Genomic DNA, 23,510 nt, shown 5'->3' with positions numbered 1-23,510 from the left:
TAAGTTCATGTCACTCAAACACAAAAGTGTAATGTTTACAAAAGTATTATGTAAGTTCCTCTACGGCTACTTTTGAGCGATGACCATGACTATAATACAACATTAAAAACACTTTTTTTTTAAACAAATTTTACCAGTGGGATGCTCCTTTGCTCAGGAAACCGGCTAGATTATGGGTACCACAACGGCGCCTATTTCTTCCGTGAAGCAGTAATTTGTAAACATTACTGTGTTTCGGTCTGAAGGGCGCCGTAGCTAGTGAAATTACTGGGCAAATGAGACGTAACATCTTATGTCTCAGGGTGACGAGCGCAATTGTAGTGCCGCTCAGAATTTTTGGGTTTTTCAAGAATTCTGAGCGGCACTGCATTATAGGTAGGGCATATCAATTACAATCGGCTGAACGTCCTGCTCGTCTCGTCACTTATTTTCATAAAAAAAAAACATTAAAAACAGTTTTAATCAAAGAATACTGTAAAGGCTTTATACTTATATTTATATTACAAGTAGACGAACTGCTTGTATTCTGTGTGGCACGTTCTAGTGAACAAACCTCAATTTCAATGTAATTCTATGGTAAATGTTTGACTAGAATAGATTTTTATCCTAACTGACACTCAACGATTTTAAGCTTTTCATCAAGACTTTTATATATATTTTTTAATGAAAAAAGGAGGACAAACGAGCGTACGGGTCACCTGGTGTTAAGTGATCACGGCCGCCCACATACTCTTGCAACACCAGAGGACTCACAGGAGCGTTGCCGGCCTTTAAAAAAGGTGTACGAGCTTTTTTGAAGGTACCCATGTCGTATCGTCCCGGAAACACCGCACAAGGAGGTTCATTCCACAGCTTAAGAAAGCTCCTTGAAAACCGCACTGTGGAGGACCGCCACACATCCAGATGGTGGGGATGAAATCTTAACTTTTGGCTTATTGTGCGAAGGTGGAATTCGGTGGCATGAATCAGGTGAAACAGCTCTTCGGAACACTCCCGTGATAAATGCGGTTGAGGACACACAATGAGGACACAAAGCGATGTCTCTACGCAGCGCCAGGTGACCCAGCCGTTCACAGAGCATATATACGATATATTATCGGGGTTTCCACGATGTACTGTATGTGATGGCTTTATATATATAAAGATGAAATGTATAGTAATTATATGGTGGCACAGTTTATGGCAAATCAAGGAATTAAAAAAAATAACATTCTGAGCGGTTCCTTGAATATTTTGTGTATATGTATATGTTATCTAACTACCATGAACTTTTTTCTTTAAACAATCGCTACTATTCAGGATTTATATTAGATCTGTATTCCAAAATTGTTTTCTGAGGCTTCAGGGGTTCGCCCTTTCTTTGAAATTGATGGACTAGTGTGGTAGCAAATAAATAATAAAAATATAAAATTTCTTACCATGATTAAATCTTGCATGAAACTTAGTGTTGTAGTTCTTGTGATAGTCGAGCGTGTCATCGACCAGGGATATCTGGTCGACGTGGGGGAGAGAGTTGGGACCGTAGCCGTATGGGTAGGAGCCTTTCTTGTTGGCGTTGAACTCGTCTCGGCTCTCGTCCGACAACAGAGTGCTGATGTCATACTGTCCAGCCTGCACGAGCTTTCTGATCACTTGCCTGAAATGTAATATATGTACTGTTTAACTATTATTTATTTATTTACTCTTCTTCTCCATCGGTCACTCTTGTCAGAGTTGTCATGGTTGCCAAGATGACGCAACATTAGTCGCCGTTGGTCGCACTGCCTCCCTCGCGATGCTCCTCCACTTTTGATGGATCAGATCCGTCCATCGCGTGGGTGAGCGTTTTCTCGCTCTTTTCCACTCCACCTGGCCCTGCACTATCACAACTTAATCGATTCTTCATTCTGAAGATTTATTTACTACTATTTATTTATTTATATAATTTCAATTTTACACTAACAATACAAGAGGGTTAACTTAATGCACTAGTGTAGTTTTCTATAAAAATAATTACATATGTCAAATTAATAGGTACAATTTGAAAGCTTAGTAATAATATAGATTATAGGTACTAGTCACACAATAATAATACTAACTACTTTTACAGTAAGCTATTTTAATTACGACCTGATAGATAACCTCAAGTGGGTGACTGTTTACGACTTGTCAATCAAAATAGGTTACATTAACGCGAATATATTCGCTTTCCTTTTCTATCTTCCTGTATCTCCGTTAGCGATGTTCTTGTCTCTTCTATGCTTTGTTTGGCATACCCGACTTTGTCAGCATATTTCTATCCGTTATTTTCTGTTAAGTCTTGTCTAAGCTTTGACAAAATAATAAAAAAATATCAATACCTCAATGGTATGATTGGCACCAAATTGTAATGTACTTTAAGTACATCCTTTTCTCTCGAATAAAACTCAAATTCAAATTAACTTCTAAGTTAATAATAACTTGTTTCGTACAAGTTCTGTTCAAAATTAACATATATGAGATAGATTATATAATACCACAATAAATTAAAATTAATAGCTTTTACTAAGTAGTCATTAAAATTAATAAAATTAATTAAAATGACAAACTTTCATATCATAAGGCCCGTTAATTTTTAATAAATCTAAAGTTGTGAAAGCAGTTTTATATTAAATCCTAAAAGGTTTGTCAGTTCTTTCTTATTACAACTAATATCAGTTGCTTTTTTAAAATATTCTTTATCGAGAATTATATCGATTATTATTGTGTCTTTATCGAGAGAATCAAAAACCATAGAGCATATCTAATCTAGAAGATTATATTCGCCTATGCTCTATGGTTTTTTATTCTCTCGTAACAATTGATGATATGAATATATATATTAATTTATTAAGGAGGCACTGAGCTTCTCTCGAAAGCAGGATGAATTCGTACAGGGAGGGCAGTATTAAAACCTTAATACATGATCGGATTTGGTACGGCCGGACCATCAGACGGTGGACGCCTCGTATCAATTGGTCCGGTACGATCCGGATGATAAAAATTATAATTTAGTTCGATGGACAACATGACATACCATCGAATATAGTCCGCTACCAGACTACGTCCAATGGCTCGGCCGTACCAAATCCGATCATGTGCATAAACTTTTAAAGCTTTATAGTGCTACTCCTTAACTATCTTGTATATAAATAAAACCAATACATTGATTTAATAATTAAGTATCACTGAATCGTCTCTCTCTCTATCTCTATCTCTCGTATGTCAATCTGTTAGTTAGCACTGATAATACAGGACAACAAAACTTTCATTTACTACTTACATACATTTTCTTATCCAAGTGCAACGATTCAAATATATCTATCATTTACACGATACCTTAATAAGAAACACATGGTGTAAGATAACGTTAAAAACAATGTTATTTGTGCGCAAATTTATAATCAAAGGTTTTATATATTAATAGTAAATACAATAAATACAAAACGTAAAATATTGTCAAACTTTTGAAGGGCCGGCAATGCTTTAGTAATTCCTCAGGTGTTTTCAAGGGAGAATGGGTAGTGGTGTTTACAGACTGTGAATCGAAGATTTATTTTTCTTTTCTCTAGATTATAGATGGGTTATTAATAAATACATATTTAAGTTAATCCAAATTTAAAACTATTTGTCTCTATCTTACCTTTGTCACTTCAGAATTACATAACAGGGAGAAGTATAGGCGCCTATTTCTGTCGTGAAGCAGTTATGTGTAAACATTACTGTGTTTCGGTCTGAAGGGCGCTGTAGCTAGTGAAATTACTGGGCAAATGAGACTTAACATCTTATGTTTCAAGGCGAGCGCAATTGTAGTGCCGCTCAGAGTTTGTGGGTTTTTCAAGATTCCTGAGCAGCACTGCATAGTAATGGGTAGGTCGCATCAATTACCATCAGCTGAACGTCCTAATCGTGTCGTCCCTTATAATCATAAAAAAAAGTAATTCTAAACTTGGAGTAACTTTTCCTTGCGTTTATAAGACTGTAGATGTACATAGTATAGTGACTTACTCAGGGTATGGTTCAGGGTGAAGGCAGTAGGTCAGGCCGGGTTGAGCACATGGTGGTGATCTTCCCGGGGGCGCGGGTTCAAAAGCGCAGTTCTGGCCGTAGGGACAATTATAACCGTTACCTCCGTGCGCTGCCCAAATTATCTGGAATACCAACGTAGTGATTAACAAATGGAAAATCTAAAAGTTATCTGCCAGTAAGGGCTTATATTAATGCAATTCACATTAACTAATAATATGCACGCACTCAAGCTCATAAGCACACGCCTGTAATACGAGTCATCTGTCTTCTATACTCTGTACTTGTACTAGCTCTTTATGGAGCCGAAACTTGGTCTCTGAGACTGCAGGACCGCCGTAAAATCGATGCATTAGAGATGTGGTGCTGGAGACGCCTCCTAAAGATCCCGTGGACGGCATTTCGCACCAATGTATCCATCCTCAAAGAGCTTCGTATTAAAGACAGACTATCGTCAATTGTGCAACTAAGAATACTGAAGTTCTTTGGTCACGTCTCTAGAAATGAGAACTCGATGGAGAGACTGGTAGTTCAGGGCCAGGTGGAAGGCAAGAGAGCACGCGGTCGATCGCCAACCCGCTGGATAGACGCCATCACAAAGGCTACTGAGTCCACCATAGTCCAGTGTACTCGCAACGCCTCTAACCGTCAGAAATGGAAGCACATCGCCAGGAGAGCTACCCTCAGAAAGGATATTGACCCACCGAACACTCCCGTCAGCGCGATCCATATTATTATGGTGCTACTTAATAACAGGTGTGAATTCTTTATCAAATGCCTTTTGTTGGACTTAAATTTTCTGAAAATTTACAATTGTAATTTATATTTTTTTACACCATCAGAAAGTAGATATTTCAACGAACAAGAAGTCCCCAAACTTTTTGAAAAAAGCTGATATTTTAACGTCAGAATTTTCGATTGAAAATTAGGGTGCTTTTTTGATATTAAGTTAAAATAAGACGAAAAAATAATTATTTTAAATTAAATAAATTACAGTGTATTTGGGACATAATAAGGTAAGATTTTTGATAAAGATAAATAAAAAACCAAAAACTTGATTTTTGTATTTTTCACCTAAATTTTGAGGTTATGTGAAAAAAGTGTAATTACAAAAGTTGTAGATCTCTTTATTACCTACAACTTTGCCAATTAGCTTTTTGTCATAGGACTTGTAGTTTTGCCGGAAATCGAGATAAACCGTTTTTTACCCTAAAACTGCCCGTAATATATTTTTCCCTTAATTTTTGTTATATTCTCGTCCTTTACCAATGGGTTTGATCCTACTGTAATTTTTTTTGGTTTCAAAAATTATCGATCCTGGTCTATCACTATAAATATTTCTTTTAAATTACTGAATTTACCATATGTTCGGAAAAATTGAGTTTGCGGCAAGAACATACAAACAACTCAATGTAATATACTAAAAAAATTAGTTTTTAAGGTGCTGAATCTAATATAGGATTTAAATTCACTTATTGGACGTCAAAAACTACCACCTTTTTGAAATAGTATGCCTCAGACGTGAGAAGAACTGGCGCAAGGAACTCAGCGGGGTTTTTTTTAAATTTAGTTACAATGTATGTAGTATCGTAGTATTTATAATTAAATAGCCTGAGGGCGTTCCATCCATTCCCAGCCTATGTTATCATTAAGAAAATTATTTATGCTATAATAACAGTGGTAAAGGTTTCCTAACAATTCGTTTGAATTTGGTAAAACATTTGTTTTGGTAATTTTCTGGGATCATGTTTTAAAAGCATCGCCCAATAAACTTAAGTTAAGACTTACTAACTCGACTAACGGCTGTTCCCAATATACTATCTACAGATACAGACAAATAACCTTCTAGTGTCAGTAATTGGCTGTCAATAATCTGAAGCTGTCCCAATATACCCGATAAGCCATTCTTATCGCCTTATATTGGGACGCGTGAATTGCAATTTCCATACAAACTTCTATCGCTGGTAAGCTATACGTCCTCCCATTGACAGACAGCGTGTACGGATAAGGTGAGTTACCGATTATAGTTAAGATTTTTATCTGAAGTATGAGATAGACTGAATATTGGGAACAGTAACGGAACGTTAACCGAGTGGTAAGCATAACAAGTTTATGTTAGTCAATCAATCGTACTAGTATCCAATCCTTTTATCCTTTTAATTAAACACACGATTATGTCGACGACACAGTCTTATGTCGATTGTATTTTTTCATTCTCATTTCAGTAGTTTCAAAAGTGAATGAAATGAAATGAAAATGAAATATATTTATTGACAAAAATGGATACAATGAAATACAAAATTAGCAGCGCTTTCCGCACTAGGCATGCCTGTAACGCGGAAAACAAGTGTACGTACAGATACAATTAAGTTACAAAACAGGTTCATGAGTGAGCTCAAATTAAATAAATGAGTTCTGAAATATTTGATAGAAGTAAAGTACTCCTTTCTTAAAGTAATATAATATGTTTTATGTAACCATTATTTATGTGTTTAAGCACGTACATACTATTTATTTATGATTTTAGCAGTGAGTATGTGTGAGTGTGCGTTTTGAAAAATCTTAGTGGGTTATTTTAAGCAAGGCTTCGGTAGAGTCGTGGTCTAGGGAATGTAGTATATCCTTAGTTTTCTGTTTAAATTCATATTTAGACATATTAGTAATATTTTGGAGCTTATTTACTTGACTAAATAAATAAGGAAAGGCAAATGCAGGAAAACGTTGAGCAAAACTGGTTTTAACAAGATAATGAGGGATTTTAATTCTTCTTGTATTATTTTGTAATAAAAAATTTGTTTGAAATGTTTTATGGTAGAAAGGTATGGCTTTTTGAATATATAATTGCCTGACGGTAAGAACCCTAGCCTGTTTGTGTAGCGAATAAGTAGGGAAACGGAAGCGTTTACGAAACATTACCTTTAAAACAGATCTTTGTGCCCGCTCTACTTTAATAAGAGTCGTTTAATGGCCGTTTTCAATAACCTATCAATCCTTAGTTTAAGTTACTAGTGGTAGACAATTTATCTATCCTTTTACACTTACTTACATTTCAATAACCTATCATCTAACATCTAACCTATATTGAACATAACATTGGATAGATAAGATCTTGTCATTAAACGGTGATAGCAATTTATCCGTAAGTAGAGATACGTTATTGAAAACGGCCGTTAGTAGCATTACCCCAAAAGACAATGCAATAGAGAAGTAGAGATTAACAAAGTGCGGTGTAAACTAGAAGTAATGTTTCTTTACTAGAACCATTCCGTAAAAGTTTCATAAAATGAATTGTTTTACGAATTCTTGATGAAATAGATTGTATTTGGTCAGAAAAAGTTTAGTCTTTGGTCTAGGTATAGACCTAGATACCGAACAACATTAAGCCTATTCAGAGTAACACAAGAACATGGATATATGTCATCAGAGCAGGTGTGAATTTTTAAGGAAAGATTTGGTGGAGGGGATGATGATTGGGATTTGTGGAAGCATACAAAGTTGGTTTTGGAAATGTTTAAGGATAATAAGTTATGCTTTAGACATTTAGATATTTTGAGGATTTCGTTATCAGCTTTGCAGAACACATTTTGCCATGTTGAGTCTTGTAAGATCAGAGCTGTATCATCGGCATAGCATTATGTCAACCAATTATGTGAAGCAATGAACTAGTGTAAAGAACACAACATTGACATTAGAATTTTATATATGCTACGCCATTAGCCACATTTGTCAAACAATTGTTGAACTAACACAAAGGAAAATATGTTGTGTAACGCGTTATAATTTGTGTGTTAGTAAGAGTGCTAGAGACTTACGGCTGTTCCTAATATTCAGTCTATATCTAGTTGTGGCCTACTTGAGATAAAAATCGTAACTATCGTTGACTTTTATGTCCCAATAAACTTATCGATGGTAACTCACCTTATCCGTACACGCTGTCTGTCAATGGGACAACGTATAGCTTACCAGCGATAGAAGTTTGTATGGAAATTGCAATTCATGCGTCCCAATATAAGGCGATAAGAATGACTTATACCTATATATAAGAGATTTCCACGTATGTAGTCACTCATCACGATATCTCTGCAACAACGATTTTACAAAATTCCACCCGTACGAGGCTTTTTTTTATAGTGAACAGAACAACGTCTGTCGGGTCAGCTAGTCGGGTATATTGGGGCAGCTTAAGATTATTGACAGCTAATTACTGACATTTATCTCTATCTGTAGATAGTATATTGGGAACGGCCGTAACAGTCTTACGGCCGCTCCCAATATTCAGTCTATCTCTGGTTGTGGCCTACTTGAGATAAAAATCGTAACTATCGTTGACTTTTATGTCCCAATAAACTTATCGACGGTAACTCACCTTATCCGTACACGCTGTCTGTCAATGGGACAACGTATAGCTTACCAGCGATAGAAGTTTGTATGGAAATTGTATTTCAGGCGTCCCAATATTAGGCGATAAGAATGACTTATCGTGTATATTGGGACAGCTTCAGATTATTGACAGCTAATTACTGACAGAAGAAGATAGTAATTTATCTCTATCTATAGATAGTATATTGGGAACGGCCGGTATTCATAATGACTTTTCGGTGGTTTAAAAATCGTTAATAGACACTTGTTAAAAAATGGTATTAATTTGAGCTAAAACGCTCATTATCTCTTCGATAAAGCTGATGTAACTTACAGTAGCTTGGACCCTTTCTTTAAACTTATTTTAAGCCCTCGTTGGCAAAAAGATGGCCGACATCGATCAGCCGTCTCGTATTTCACGTTCGTTTTTTGATGTTAGTCAGTTCATAGCTGTTATTAGCTGTTATCATTACCAACCTACAGCACACTAGGCCCACTTTTCAAAATTAGTTTTTTGAAGTTTGAACTGATTTTGACATCGACTTTTGACAACCACAAGTCATTGACATTGACAAGATGTCTGTTTCTATAGACAGTTCCTCGTTAAATCAGTTAAAATCACGTTTTTCGTACGAAATGGCAACATTGCGTACTAAAGACACCTATTAGTTATCGGAGGTTTATCAACGATTATGAATAAGAAATTTTACCGAACGGTCCATAGGCTTAAAACACATTTTAACTAATATAGGTTTATACTTCAATTAGCGTTTTATATTGAATAAGGCGGTAAGTCTATAGATATAATAATTCGAGTTCGTTTAATAGTGATACCAGCTCATATGAACCTGATATTAGAATATTACAAGTTTCTATTATTTTGATTACATTATTTGTTCTCAGCCATCTGAGCTCCATTGTTAACAATATTACCACCCATACAATATGACCTGTCAATTTTGCTTAACCAACACGTGTACTAAACAAGATACATACCCGCCCACTTATTTACATAGAAATGCCAATGTCACGTTAGTCACCGACGTTAAATCGATTCAGATCATAATTTGAGTTAAACTTAGATTAAGGATTGGTGTCCGTTGCGCTACAACTAGATACCGCATTACCTAAGAACAATAGCTTCCTTATTGCGGCAACTATTAGATGCTTGTGTGCGTGGCATCTTGTAACATACGCTTCGTGTTATTTTACATTGAAATTAATAAAAGCGGAGAGCAATCCTTAATCTTAGGAGTTAAATACCATTGTTTAGTTTTTATTTTTGGACTTCTGTATCAAAGCGAAAAATATAACACTTACCATAACTTTTAATATTTAATATTTCCCTACAAGGCACATCTTTCGGTTTAAGAAGACGTGTTGATTCATTAGTCACAATTAATTAATTCATTCATTTTGACCTGAGTGAATAACAGTTCGATTTATTCACTTAGGTTAAAATGACACTAATATCATAATAGTATTAAATAATGAACGTTAACTTTAATTATTTTAGAAAATCAAAATTACCTATTTCTACCAACAGTGGCGTTGCAGAACCGATTATCGATGGGTACAGAAGGTTCTCGAGTGGCAGCCACCGGTAGTGACACGAATTAATGGGATAATAAGATAACAAGATAATAATAGGATAAGATGACAATAACAAGATAAAACACTTTATACTATTTAATTTCTTATAAAAGAAAAAAGAGAGGACACTATAACTATATATGTAAACCTTTGTGTCGACGCCAGATTTCCTATCGGCGACTGGATTAAGTTTAATTTATTATTATATCGAGTCATACATCTAAACCTATCTTACAATTACTCTAATATTACTCCATTTGCCTACTCTGACAATCATACTTCATCCTTCATCTATCTGTCAAAGACAACATACATTCATTCACTCTTCTACTTCAACTACTTGCACACGACAGAGAAGAAGAGAGAACAGAAGAGAGACAGACGAAATATAAATCTTTAAGAAGATATCAATCTTTCTTTTGTTCATCGCGAACACTTTGTATTATAATCGTTTCATAAACCGCTGTGTATACTAGTATCACCGCTTACATATAAAAACAAAAATAGACACATCCGAAAGGAAGTCATGGAAATTAAAACAATGTTTACAAAAGTATTATATTATATAAAAATAGTGTTAAATGTAATTTTAGTTATGCGCTGTTTTCTAGGTTATAGAAATTCATTACAGCAGATGACAAACTCTTATAATAATTATGCAATAAGCAGAAAGATCAGTGATCAACTTGCAATTCATATCACACAATGGAAAGCGAAGAGCGTTAATCTATTCGTGTCTTGAATACATCACTCTTGTGGTACCGATGTGTTTCCCCGGTTACCAAAGTAAACACGCAATATTTTGCACTTTCACCAAAAACCGCAAGGATCCTGTGGCATTACATTATACTATTTGGCATTATCTATTGGTTATAGCTGGTATGATGTCAACCTAGTTACAATCATTTTATAGCTATTTCTGTCATTGATTGGTAGCATGTTATTATTCGATTTAAAAATTTGATCATATTGACCCCGTCACATAATATTAATCAATCAATCGGATTCTTTATTTTCGTAAAATGAAAATTTAAATTCAAATATAAATTGAAATCCAAAGTTTAAATATTGATCCATAAATTCTATCTGAAACAGAAAAAGGAGCTTCAAAATATTTGGCTTGAAGAAAAGAAAATTTTTATTATTTTATTATTGTAGGTTTCTAAAGCGCTAACGATTATAGATCTTGGAATTGAACTAAGAATTTACACAGACAATTCCAAAATGGCAGCCGGAACTGGAGCTGGCATCTTCTCACAGGAACTGAATATACACACCTCTATACCCTTAGGCACACACAGCTCCATATTCCAATGCGAATGCATAGCCATCAAGGAAGCTGCAGACGTGATACTAAGAAGGAAAGTACATGGATATTATATCCGTATTCTATCCGATAGTATGGTGGTACTGATTGCGCTGGGGAGCAACACCTATAACACAGCGCTGATATACGAGTGTCACCGATCCTTAGAACGAGTTGCCTCTAAAAACTGGGTAACTCTGCCATGCACCAAAGGACACAGCGGTTCGTTGGGGAACGATGCAGCGGATGAACTTGCAAGGCGGGGGTCGGCGACCCAAGTGGCTGGCCCAGGGCTACTCCTGCCGCTACCCTTCAGCCAAATGCGGTCATGGATACGCTCTCTCCCCAACAACCTACACAGAACCTGATGGACAAATGTCTCAGGCTGTAGACAGTCGAAAGGATCGATTCCTGCACTTTCGCCCAAACTGACACGTCGACTTATTAGCCCTAATAGACACGACATCCGAATCATGGTCGTCGTTACGAACAGTCCTAGGTGCAGGGGATGTCTAACCGAGGTTGAAACGGTCACTCATGTAGTCCTGGAATGTGCTGGGGTGGCCAACCAACGGGCAAAAACCTTAGTAAATAAAAGGTCGCTCCAGGAAGTCTGCGAACACCCCAGGAGTGTTCTGAACTTCTGGGAGGAGCTGGGCTGGTTGGAATTACTGGCTAACACTGCACGCAAAATGGAATGGACCCAACTAAGCGATCTAATTGCGGAAACAGGAGCCCTTTACCAATACCATTAGATCTTGGTAAATTCCACAGCAGGTCTTGTATACTTAAGTACTTACCATGTAAGTGCATCTTATTATTTCCTATAACTATAAATATTATTACAAAATCAATCTTAGCGTAAATTTAATCGCGTGACTCGAATGTGTCGCAAATGGGACGCATTTTGACATTAAGGTTGCCCTAGTCGGACATTCTTCGATTCAAACGTAGAATAGTGATTACTACCCCGATTTACGATGTACGTTTAGAATGAAAGTAGTACATATTTATTTGTGATATTATTATATTATTTTTATTATCTAGACTTCTATAGAAACAAAAAAAATAAGAAATTAATGTGTTGAAAATTATAGACGTCGAAACTAAGAAAAAACATTTGAACAGTAATTTTAACGTATCTTTGCGCGTAAATAAATAACTTATGAAATTTGAAAATGGCAAAACTGTAACCATACAGAGAAAGATTAGTTACTTAAATATTCTAAAAATTTTCATCTATCACTTTCGCACATGGTGTTGGATGAGATAGCAAGTATTTAAGCTGCGCTCAGCAACGAATTCGAGACGTCGTCTAATGTAGCCTTAAGTGATGTACTTATGTTTTCACTTACGAACAAATGCTAAACACTACCTGTCTTCGTTTTCCTTAAAGCGGTATTACGCCATCCCTTTTACATCACTCATCTTGTTTAAATAACTTCTTTATTATATCATTTTTATTCAATTTATTATCGCATTATTTAACTTTAATAATGAATAATTATAAGTATTTTTGAAATTAAATAACATATATATACACAGATTAAACCATGTTTGTGTGTATGAAATTGCACTTTTATTTTAAATGCTAAAAAATATTGAGGCCTACAAGCGATTTAAAATATATGAGATTGATTGTATTACTAAATAAAAGCTTTTGCAGTCGAAATTATAATAAAATATCGAAACGTTGTGAATTGCCAATCATTTAAGTGTCCTAGTTGTATGGACTTTGTGAAATTATGTCAAAAACCCAGGGCCGGATTTAAATTTAATGCCGCCCCTGGGCACCGGAAAAAAATCCGATCCAATACCGGAATTTTACATAAACTTATAGCTTATATATTTTATTTTTCAAAACTAAAATAACTAATTTATTGCAGAAACTTTATTATATGATTATATATACATGAATATTTTTTTTTTTGCGTTGTTTTTTTTCTAACAATTATAAATTTGGCACTAAGGGCGACTCATTAAACTGTTACATAAAATATTACATCAATTTTTTCACAGGCAAACACGTCTGATTTTTTGAATTGCAAATTGGTCGATTAAACAAAATTAATTCATTATAATGAGGAATCTTGATGAGACAAAAATATTTTTTCACTTTCAATTTTTTGCCGCCCTGGGCACTTGACCCAACTGCCCCTAGTGTAAATCCACCGCTGCAAAAACCTAACATTCCAACGTAAGGGGAAAATCGGAGATGTATTAAAAGAGGTTAAGAGTACCAAGTATTAGAGGGCTTATATAAATATAATGTCTGTTTCGCAAAATAAATGTTTCTTTTACGTATTCTAATCTTTGAAATGAAATGAAATTTCATCTGCAAGAAATATTGTAGTTAAGATGTTAACATACTATTATTAATAATCCAATTTGTTTCGTCAGTTGACATGCAAAATATGTTACAGAGTTGTCTTAATACCAACACACTACTGTTATACTGAAACATGTCGGATTTCACAATTCTATCATTAATATTAATAAACTTTAAATTTAAAGATATTATAATATATTTTAATTTAATAATTCCTTTAGTACGTATGTACAAACAAATTTAATGTCACAAAAGTATATAATTAACACATATTTTTATCAAATATAGACTAGTTTATAATAATAATTAATTTGTATTGAAAAATTCATTTAAACTTTTTTATTACACCAACAATGACGTACTATGCTGTAATACAGCTAGTTGCCGGTCCTATAAAACGACGAATAAAAAAATAAAAGAATACGTTTAAATGAATTCGAAATTCGAAAACAGATTGGTACGTGGCGGATAATGTGTCAACAGTTGTAACCATTGCGCTACCGAAGCTATCTCATCTAACTCGCACGTGATTGGTTTGCTTATAATATTTCTATCGTTGCGGGTTACTCGAACATTATAGATTACTCATTTAGCTGTAATTAGTTCCGTATTCGAAAGTTCGAACATTAAATATTTTTAAATGCTTATGTATTCTATAAGAATATAACGTTATTCAAACAGCTGTAGTGTCTGTTTTCTGACAGCCAACTGCAAAGAGTGATTAAAATAAAATACACTGAACCTACACAGAGTATCGTATTCTTATTGTTAGTTTATCGGTGTGATAAATACAAAGAGATAGAAATTGGATCAAGGTGTTCCGAATAAATCACAAAGAGCTAACGATTATAATGGAGAGCTTTTATTGTCCCTACGTGTTCGTAAGTGGATCACTTTAGGCGACACAGAGTTATTTTTAAACAGAGAAATATAAATGTTTCATTAGATACTAGCGGAAATTCCCAAGTTGTTAGTTATCTCACACACTGAAGCAAATTTAAATCCAAATATTTTTATTCAAAATAGGATATGATATCACTTATTGAAAGTCAAAAACTACCACACTTTCGAAATAGTATGCCTCAGACCTGAGAAGAACGGGCGCAACAACCTCAGCGGGATTCTTTTTTTTTTTCATAAAAAATATGGTAAAAAAGTAACATCGTACAATTGAACTTATTATTTAATAGCCTAAGGGCGGTCGCTCCATTCCCAATCAGTGGTATCATTAAGAAATTCTAAATTTTTATGTCATATCCTTTACCACACAAACGTCTTTTAATAATTCTTTTGAATTTCGTAATACATTTGTTTAGAACATTTTTTTGTTGTGAAAGCATATACAACGCCCCACAAAAGACTTAAACTCGATTTCGCCGAGTAGTAGGCATTATAAGTTTATGTATGTTCCTGGTGTTAACATAATGATTATGACAGTTTTTAGCAAATTCACTTATGTGCATATCTACATACATAACATTATCAAACATACATAACATTAACAAAGAACGCCTAATGTAATAAATTTTCTAAGAATAATTTATTCAAAAAGGCGTTAAGAAACGATTAGTCAAAATGTAGCTTGTTATCGTTTTTTTTGGAAGGGAGGACAAACGAGCGTACGGGTCATATGATGTTAAGTGATCACCGCCGCCCACATTCTCTTGCGACACCAGAAGAATCACAGGAGCGTTGCCAGCTCTATAGATAAATGTCGTTTCGTTCTGAAAAGAACGCACAAGGAAGCTCATTATGCAGATTGGTTCTACGTGGCAGAAATTTCCTTGAAATCTGCAATGTGGAGGAACGCCATATATCCAGATGGTGGGGATGATATCCTAACATAATAATAGATTGACATTTTTTTTAAGTCACAATTTATTTATGGAATAAGTCGTAAAAAGTGTCGGTGAAGCAATATGTACAATTATTGACTGTCTACTACGGTGTCTCTGGTCTGTGTTGACGGTTTCACTTCATATGTATGTTTATTTGACGCTTTTATAATGTCGGTAATGCTCTTGTGATTCCTCATACTAGTAGCATTCCCGCATTGGATAGCTAGGCGGATCCGTTGACCGAAATAGCTGCCAGCGCTTGAGTTTCCAGTAGCTCTATTAAAACGCATAGATAGTACTATAGTATTAAACATTCTACGCGCCCTGGTGCCCACAAACAGAGGCGTCTGATGTAAGACTCACTGAGACCGACATATTTGCGACGCTTGCTGTTTTCGGCAGTCAATCCAGCTGACCCAACACTGAAGTAGCCTGGACATGAGACGATTGGTTCCCGATTCCAAATAATATAAAAAAATTGGCATAAGAAATTTTGTTCACGCAATATTGAATATGTTTTGACATTAACATATAATTTTTAATTTGTACATTATACACAGATAGAAGTAAACACTTGTAATGAATGTTGAGGAAGTATAATGTAATGGGAAAATAAATTACGATGTAAATTATAGAAAAAATCGGAAGCAATGTGAGTTTTATGGTTCTTTGTTGCGTCTGTGTATTGTTCTGTAATCTCGATGTATCGCGTATGGAGGAATATTATGCAAGGTTTATTACATTGGAGCCTAGTGTACCTCTATGGTATTGAGGTTTCTATTGTTATGATAGCCATCGAAGGATGGGCTTCACTAATTGTTTCGACGTCATCCCCGCTTGCTGAAGGTACTACTTCTACATATACCACAAAACTCCTCGTAAGCCATTGAAGAGATTTGATGAATTTCTTGTTTTTTATTGTGGAAGGTACGGGTCACACTCTCTTGCAACACCAAAGGAGCGTTGCCGGATTTTAAGGAACGTGTACGCGCTTTTTTTGAAGGTACCCATGTCGTATCGTCCCGGAAACACCGTACAAGGAAGATCATGTGCGTGTCTTAGTGGATTATTAAATGGTCTAATTGCCCACTATAGCTGATATTAAAGTGGCGCTGCGTTCAGGTTGTGGGAATTTTTCGACAATTTTTGACAAACCAAAACATAGTTTTCACTTAGTTAAACTGAAAATTTTGATAGATGCGCTGAGTACTTTATTTTGTGGTGATTGAATGAGACTGACCTGCCACGCTTGGCTATGAAACCAATAAGTGCATAATCAGTGAAAATTACTAGAGTTATAACCACTAATACTCGATAATACATCGTTACATATATTACCGAAGTACCAACTTACAAATTGAAATGAAAGTTTTAAGTTGTTTACTTGTACGCGATTAGAACTTAATTATTTTTTCGCCTTGACTATTTAATAATTAACACAGCTATGCGGATTTCCTATTGACTACAAATAATGATTACTATTTGATCAGAATAATAGATAGAAAACAAATCAAACATGTCACACGAATCAGATTATAATCGGGACACGAATTTGAAAGTTTGAAATAATTGAATTAATTAAAGGGCGTGGCTATTGGCAAATATGTCGAAGGATAAATAGTCATAACCGTATTATTACGAAGGAAACTAACTATCTAAACGGTCAGTTAACAAGGCGTTGTCAACCAATCTACAAATTTTAAGTTAATAATTGTGAGATAAAATTTAAGGTTAAATAGACACAACTTTGTAGCCTAGTGCATGTTAAGCACTTAAAAAAACTGTTACACCATAACATAACATGTTTAATGACCAACAGTAAGTTTGGTTGATATAATTATTTGTTAAGACCTTCGTGTATCATATAATGAACCCTTATACGGGCAGACACATAAAACCCACATCATAATATAATCTATCCCAATGAGCTATAGCACAATATTCTTTTAAAAAAATATTTTCAAAAAAGTCATTTTTGAAGTGAAATCTTCTGTAGTATCACATCGATTTGAAAGTCGATGTAACGAAACAGCGAGACAGCACACATTCATAAAATTTAACGTGGGAGAAAATGAGATAGGAAGGATTAGACAGTATTTTGGTACCAGGCCATCATAGTTAAAGAAGAGATTGTCTTATGTATGACGCGAGTATACCTTAATATATTCTGACGAAGTTAAATGAAAATAATAAAATTGATGAACTATACATATAAAATAATTATCAAACTTTGTATGACTATTATCATTACTAAAACCTACAATTATTTTCTTCCCGAAATTTTACGTTCGTCCCTTTAAGTAATAAGTTAAAATTTTTAAAAGTTTCACTTCTACCACTCTAGTGAATCTAGTGAATTGCACATAGAATAGTTTTTTTTTAATATTCAACTATAATTATCAGTTTCAGTTCAGTTGTTCAACTGAAGTTAGTAACGAGTTGACTAACGGCCGTTCCCAATATACTATCTACAGATAGAGATAAATTACTACCTTCTACTGTCAGTAATTAGCAGTCAATAATCTGAAGCTGTCCCAATATATCCGATATATATTTCTTATCGCATTATATTGGGACGCGTGATTTGAAATTTCCATACAAACTTCTATAGCTGGCAAGCTATACGTCGTTCTATTGACAGACAGCGTGTACGGATAAGATGAGTTACCGTCGATAAGTTTATTGGGACAGAAAAGTCAACGATAGTTACGATTTTTATCTCAAGTAAGAGATAGACTGAATATTGGGAACGGCCGTTATACAACTCTCTGCAAGTTAGAGGCTTGGGAGAAGTTTCGCGTTTTATGTGGTCTCTCCAAGCATTTAGATTGTGTTGAACATAAGAGATCGGTCAGAAAATACCAACAGAACGGCATCAAGGACATAAAATTAGACTGTATGTGTTCCTATTTACCTGTAGACCACTAAGGGTTACCGTGAATGGAAAACATTCGTCCTGATTAATTGTAAAAAAGGGGTGTCTCCAGGTTTCATACTTTGGACATATATATATTTTGACCTATTTTAACGCCCTTCTTTATCACGCTAAGGATAACTGTGGGATTGTATAGTTTGTTAATTAACCGATAATATGCCATTGTTACGTAAATTCAAATCTTTGACGAAGAGAACAAATCTCTCACTAGGGTTTTTCAGTAATTTTAGGTAAGGCTGTCTCCTAATCATTGGTGTATTTGCTCACATGGAGTATTAATCAACGTTTACGAAAAGTCAATTATTAAGTGTAGAAGGGGTTGGTAATTTAAATTAAATATATAGAAAATTATTTATAGTCTACTTATGATAACAATTTACAATTAAGCCTTATATATGTAGGTCTCAGAAAACATATTTCTACAACCCTATCACGTGTTGAGGGATAAAACTTTATTATGCTTAAAACTAATACATACGGTTTGTGGGGAAAAAACCAGGAAACTGGGAAAACCTGGCTATTTGCTGTCACTTAACCTAACTTAAGACTAATGACTAGAACTATGCCCACTCGAACTTAGCGCTCTGGCTTATATAGGGCACGACTGTGTACCGTGATGATGCTACCAACTGTCAGTTGGCAGTTGGCACTGCTGTAGTGCCAACTAACTTACACGAATCAAGTTAACTAAAAATCTGAATATTATGTGATATTATAGTTATTCCTAATCATAGTGCTAATTATATTAAAAAGTATTTAAATGAAAAATTTACAGAAGCTAAATAATTGTAATTATTAACTGGGATATCTTATGGCAGTTCATGACGTTGGTAGCACATCAAGCTAACATAAGTATCATAAGTAACAAACCACACTAAATATCGTGTTTTGTACATAAATAATAACAACAATTTAGTATGTATATTAACGACATCGAAGTCGCGTATGTAATGTTTACCTCAATGGTAAAAAATTAATAGAATATATTATTAGGCTGAACACAAAAGTTAGCTTTCATAGTAAACGACATCAAGTACTTAATATAATAAACCAATCAATCAATCAAGAAAAAACTTATATCAAATATAATCAAACAATTACATGGTCAAATGAGTGTAAACATTCGGACGTCGAATATGCAACAGAACTAGATCAACTCTTAAAGGTCCGGGTCAAAGACCTCATCAAATCCATAATTCTATTTAATACTGTGACATGTTTCGTGGAATAGTCGATATACATTAATAATATTTAGTTTGGGGATCCAACCAACCGTGTAATTGACAGTGTTTTAATCCTTTCGCGTAGGTGTAATCTTAATATATTATATAAAATGCTTATGTTCGTACTTATGTCCACGGTTTTCTCTATCATCCGCAACTTCGATCAAATTCCCGTTGGGATGGCAAATACCCCTCGGTCCCCTGGTGTACATAAGGGAGTTTGGTCGGGATGGGTGGAAGTGGGTGGTTGTGGGTGGTAAACATGTGAAATTATTTACATCTGTCCTTCTCTAACTATTGTAAGCTTCTGTAAAATTCTGAAAATCTCGGGAATGATCTAGAAAGTTCCAGAATGTGTGCAACTGATTTAATCAATCGAGAAAGTTCTAAGGCTTTCTGGAATGATCTAGAAAGTTCTAAGACTTTCTGGAATAATCTAGAAAGTTCCAAAATGTGTATAATTCATGAAATTGATGCGAAACGGTCAAAAACATGTAATTTAACCCGAGCAACGCCGAGTTTCGCTGCTAGTCTTAATATATACAATTACTATCTGGCCTGACAGACGCTGTTCGGTCAATATAAAAAAAAATGTAAGTATTCGGGAATAAAGTAGTCTAAAGCCATAGAAAAGAAAATTAAAGTTAATGAGTTAAAACTGAAACAAAAACGCACCTCTGAATTATTTTATAATAGTAGTGATTTTAAAAATGATAAAGATTGATCTCGTATTTGTGTGAACAGCTTTCATATTACCGCTTTATAATTGCCAATTTTTCATAGTATTAAAATAGATATACACTGGACAGCAAATAAACCGGTCCACCCGCTACTTTGGAACTCTAATTTGATTTTCTAGAAAAGTATAAAACTCACAACTATCAAAATACTGAGAGTGCGTTTCATGATGAGTATAGTGAAAGGAAATTCATTGGGATTAATCAATTTTTAGGGTCGTTTTTCAATAGTATTAATCATTAGCAATCATAAAACAAAATAAAAAATTAAAGCCTGAAACAAAACAAAAAATTAAAAAGAGTTATTTTTTCAGTATTCTCTCCCCTTGCGTGGATAACTGTCAACATCCTTGTATTCATCTGATAATGTAATCTTGAGACTCTTCAATTGCTATTCGCTGCTCTGGAAGACTTGTTGGAGCAGGTACCCGAGCTCTAAGCCGACGTTTCAGCTTCTCCCATAAGTGTTCTATCGGATTCAAGTCCGGGCTTCGGGATGGCCAATCCATTGTTTGAATGCGGACATCGCGTACATACTGGGTCACCAAATGAGCAACATGTGGCCGTATATAGATTAGGACAAACGAACGTACGGGTCACCTGGTGTTAAGTGATCACCGCCGCCCACATTATCTTGCAACACCAGAGGAATCATAGGAGTGTTGCCGGCCGGAAGGTGTGTGCACTTTTTTTGATGGTACCTATGTCGTATTTTCCCAGAAATACCTCACAAGGAAGTTCATTCCACAGATTTGTAGTACATGTTTGTAGTGTAAGGAAGCTCCTTGAAAACCGCACTGTGGAGGACCGCCACGCATCCAGATGGTAGGGATGATATCCTAACTTGTGGCGTGTCGTGCGAAGGTGGAATTAGGTGGCAGGAATCAGGTGAAACAGCTCTTCGGATAAATGCGGTAGAAGACACACAATGAAGCGACGTCTCTACGCAACGCCAAGTGATTCAGTGGTTTCCGACAATTCGAGCTGCTCTGCGTTGCGGTCAAATGTCAGGTTTGTATCCATTAGTTTATTTCCCCAGATACTCGCACAAAGAATTAAAATGTATAATAATTATCCACAAGTATTTCAATTGTAACAGACTTATTGTCATAATGTGTTTAATGAGATGCAATTAGAGCGAGGCTGGGAGGTTCTGTGTGTGTTAAGGTGGAAGTTACTAAACATGTTAGGAATATGCGAAAATGTACAAACAATAACTCAACTAAACATTAACAATTGTTAATTTGCACTTACATACTAATTCTAGTTGGTTATACCACAAATGATGATGATGAATACTTAGGTTTTACTAATAAGACTCAGTCAACACTATACAAATATAAAAATTGAAGCAACTTGAAGCTTAGCCTTACATCTGTAGATAATCGTTCTAGTAAAGTCAACTAAGCGAGATTTGCTCGATGTGTAGTGAGATCTGATAGTTCAGTGTAACTAATGCGATAAAATATTGTAGCTTTATGTACAAGAATAGGAAAACAGATCTATTTTAATGGCTGTGTGAGTGGCTTACGCGTCGCCTTACTTTATAGGTTAGTTAGTTTTAATTTATTTGTAAGTAATAACTTACAAACTAACTACTACTTTAATAATAACACTTATAACTTACATGAGTCCACTCATTGTCTAATAGTGGACAATGAGTGATTTTGCTAGTGGTTTTTTCGAATTTCAAATTTGTAAGATAAATATTCTATCTATCTTTCTATTAAGCCCTTTTATTCTAAGTTAGAGTATGGTTCTTAACTCAGTGTCCCGCATGGCAAAGGCCTCCTCTAGCTCTTTCCATTGGGGTCTGTCATGGGTCACTCTTCTCCAGTTCGGGCCCGCTGTGAGATTGAGTTCATCCTCCCATCTTTTTCAAGGTCTCCTCTAGCTCCTGGCGGCCTCTCGGATACCAATAAGTAACGATTTTGCTCCATTTCTCCTAGCTATCTCTCAACATGTGGCCAGTCCATCTCCACTTCTGCTGATCTATTTTAGTAAGTCATTGTACTTATGTTTTTTGTCTTCATTTCTAATTTTGTCTAGTCTGTGTGTTCCCGTCATAGATAAATATTAAAAATGTTATATTAACTGAAAGTCGCTGTATTGTTATTACAAATAAAGCAATTTAATTTTTTTATTATTATATTACATAAATTATTGACATATTACTGAACATACTACTTCAGTATCGCATAACAATTTGTAGAGACTTAAAGCTAGCTAATAGTGTAATATAACTGTGATTCGGCATTAGTCTTTATTGGTATATATTCATCCCATTTAACTATGGTCTTTTAACCTTTCAGTTCAATAAATTGTTCTAATTCTACCTTAAGACATACTACTATTTCCTAAGTAGTAAACTTATTTAAAATAATCAAGTTTCTATTAGTAGAATCTCACCGTAGTAGTATTTAGTATATTAGAAATGACATCAAAAAAAATTCGAATTTTGAAAAAAAGAAATGATTTTTATGTCTATTATTGTGTAGGATTACACTAATTGTACAAATGTAAAGTTTTATAATAAAGCCATTATCTATAAAAAAAAACTTGTAAATCTTACTCAACTCAAATGCAGATTATCTAAATGATCTGAAAGCCTGAGACTAGATTATAATTAATTGTCTTTAGCAATCATTTATTTACATAAAAAAAAACAAAAATACTGGAATAGTCTTTTGCACTTTTCTCTTCTCTCCCTCTCTTTATCTTCTCTCTCAGAGCATCATTTGTCTCTGAAGCGGCAGAAGTGATTTAATTGACATAAAAAGTTTTCTTATGAAATTTGAAAAAAAAAATAACTTACATTATCTTCATAATGTTATTCACTCTTACTACTTAAATGATACCTACATAATGAATTAAACTTATTAAGAAAAAAGGAGACCCACTGAGTTTTATGTTCTTCTCGAGTTTGATGCATATATTTTGGAATACTAGTTCTCTCTGCATCTTCTACCGCATTTATCATGGGGAGTGCTTAGAGGAGCTATTCGGGTTTTTTTCCAGCGGTGGAATTTCACCACCGGACATTACGCTAAAATGCAAAAAACTACCCACAACACGTTGACGTCTGGCATTCCACAACCGTACGTTTTGCAAGAAATTTCTTGCCTCGCACAGCCACTTTGCGGAATCAATTACCGGCTGCTGTATTC

At 34.8% G+C, this 23,510-nt stretch overlaps 1 protein-coding gene across 2 annotated transcripts in view; it reads right to left on the bottom strand.

Moving 5' to 3' along the window:
• Positions 1 to 23,510, bottom strand: part of LOC126973110 (protein spaetzle 5) — a 53,616-nt gene that overhangs the window by 7,259 nt on the left and 22,847 nt on the right. For both annotated transcript variants that reach the window (XM_050820251.1, XM_050820252.1), the window contains exons 3-4: positions 4,006 to 4,148; positions 1,419 to 1,636 (exon numbers count right to left, since the gene is read on the bottom strand). In XM_050820251.1, the coding sequence (XP_050676208.1) occupies positions 1,419 to 1,636; positions 4,006 to 4,148 (361 nt within the window). The remainder of the gene's footprint in view (positions 1 to 1,418; positions 1,637 to 4,005; positions 4,149 to 23,510) is intronic.

The sequence above is a fragment of the Leptidea sinapis genome, chromosome 28 (genome assembly GCF_905404315.1).
Source record: "Leptidea sinapis chromosome 28, ilLepSina1.1, whole genome shotgun sequence".
In the NCBI taxonomy this organism is placed as follows: Eukaryota; Metazoa; Arthropoda; class Insecta; order Lepidoptera; family Pieridae; genus Leptidea; species Leptidea sinapis.
This window is presented reverse-complemented; position numbering and strand designations above follow the sequence as displayed.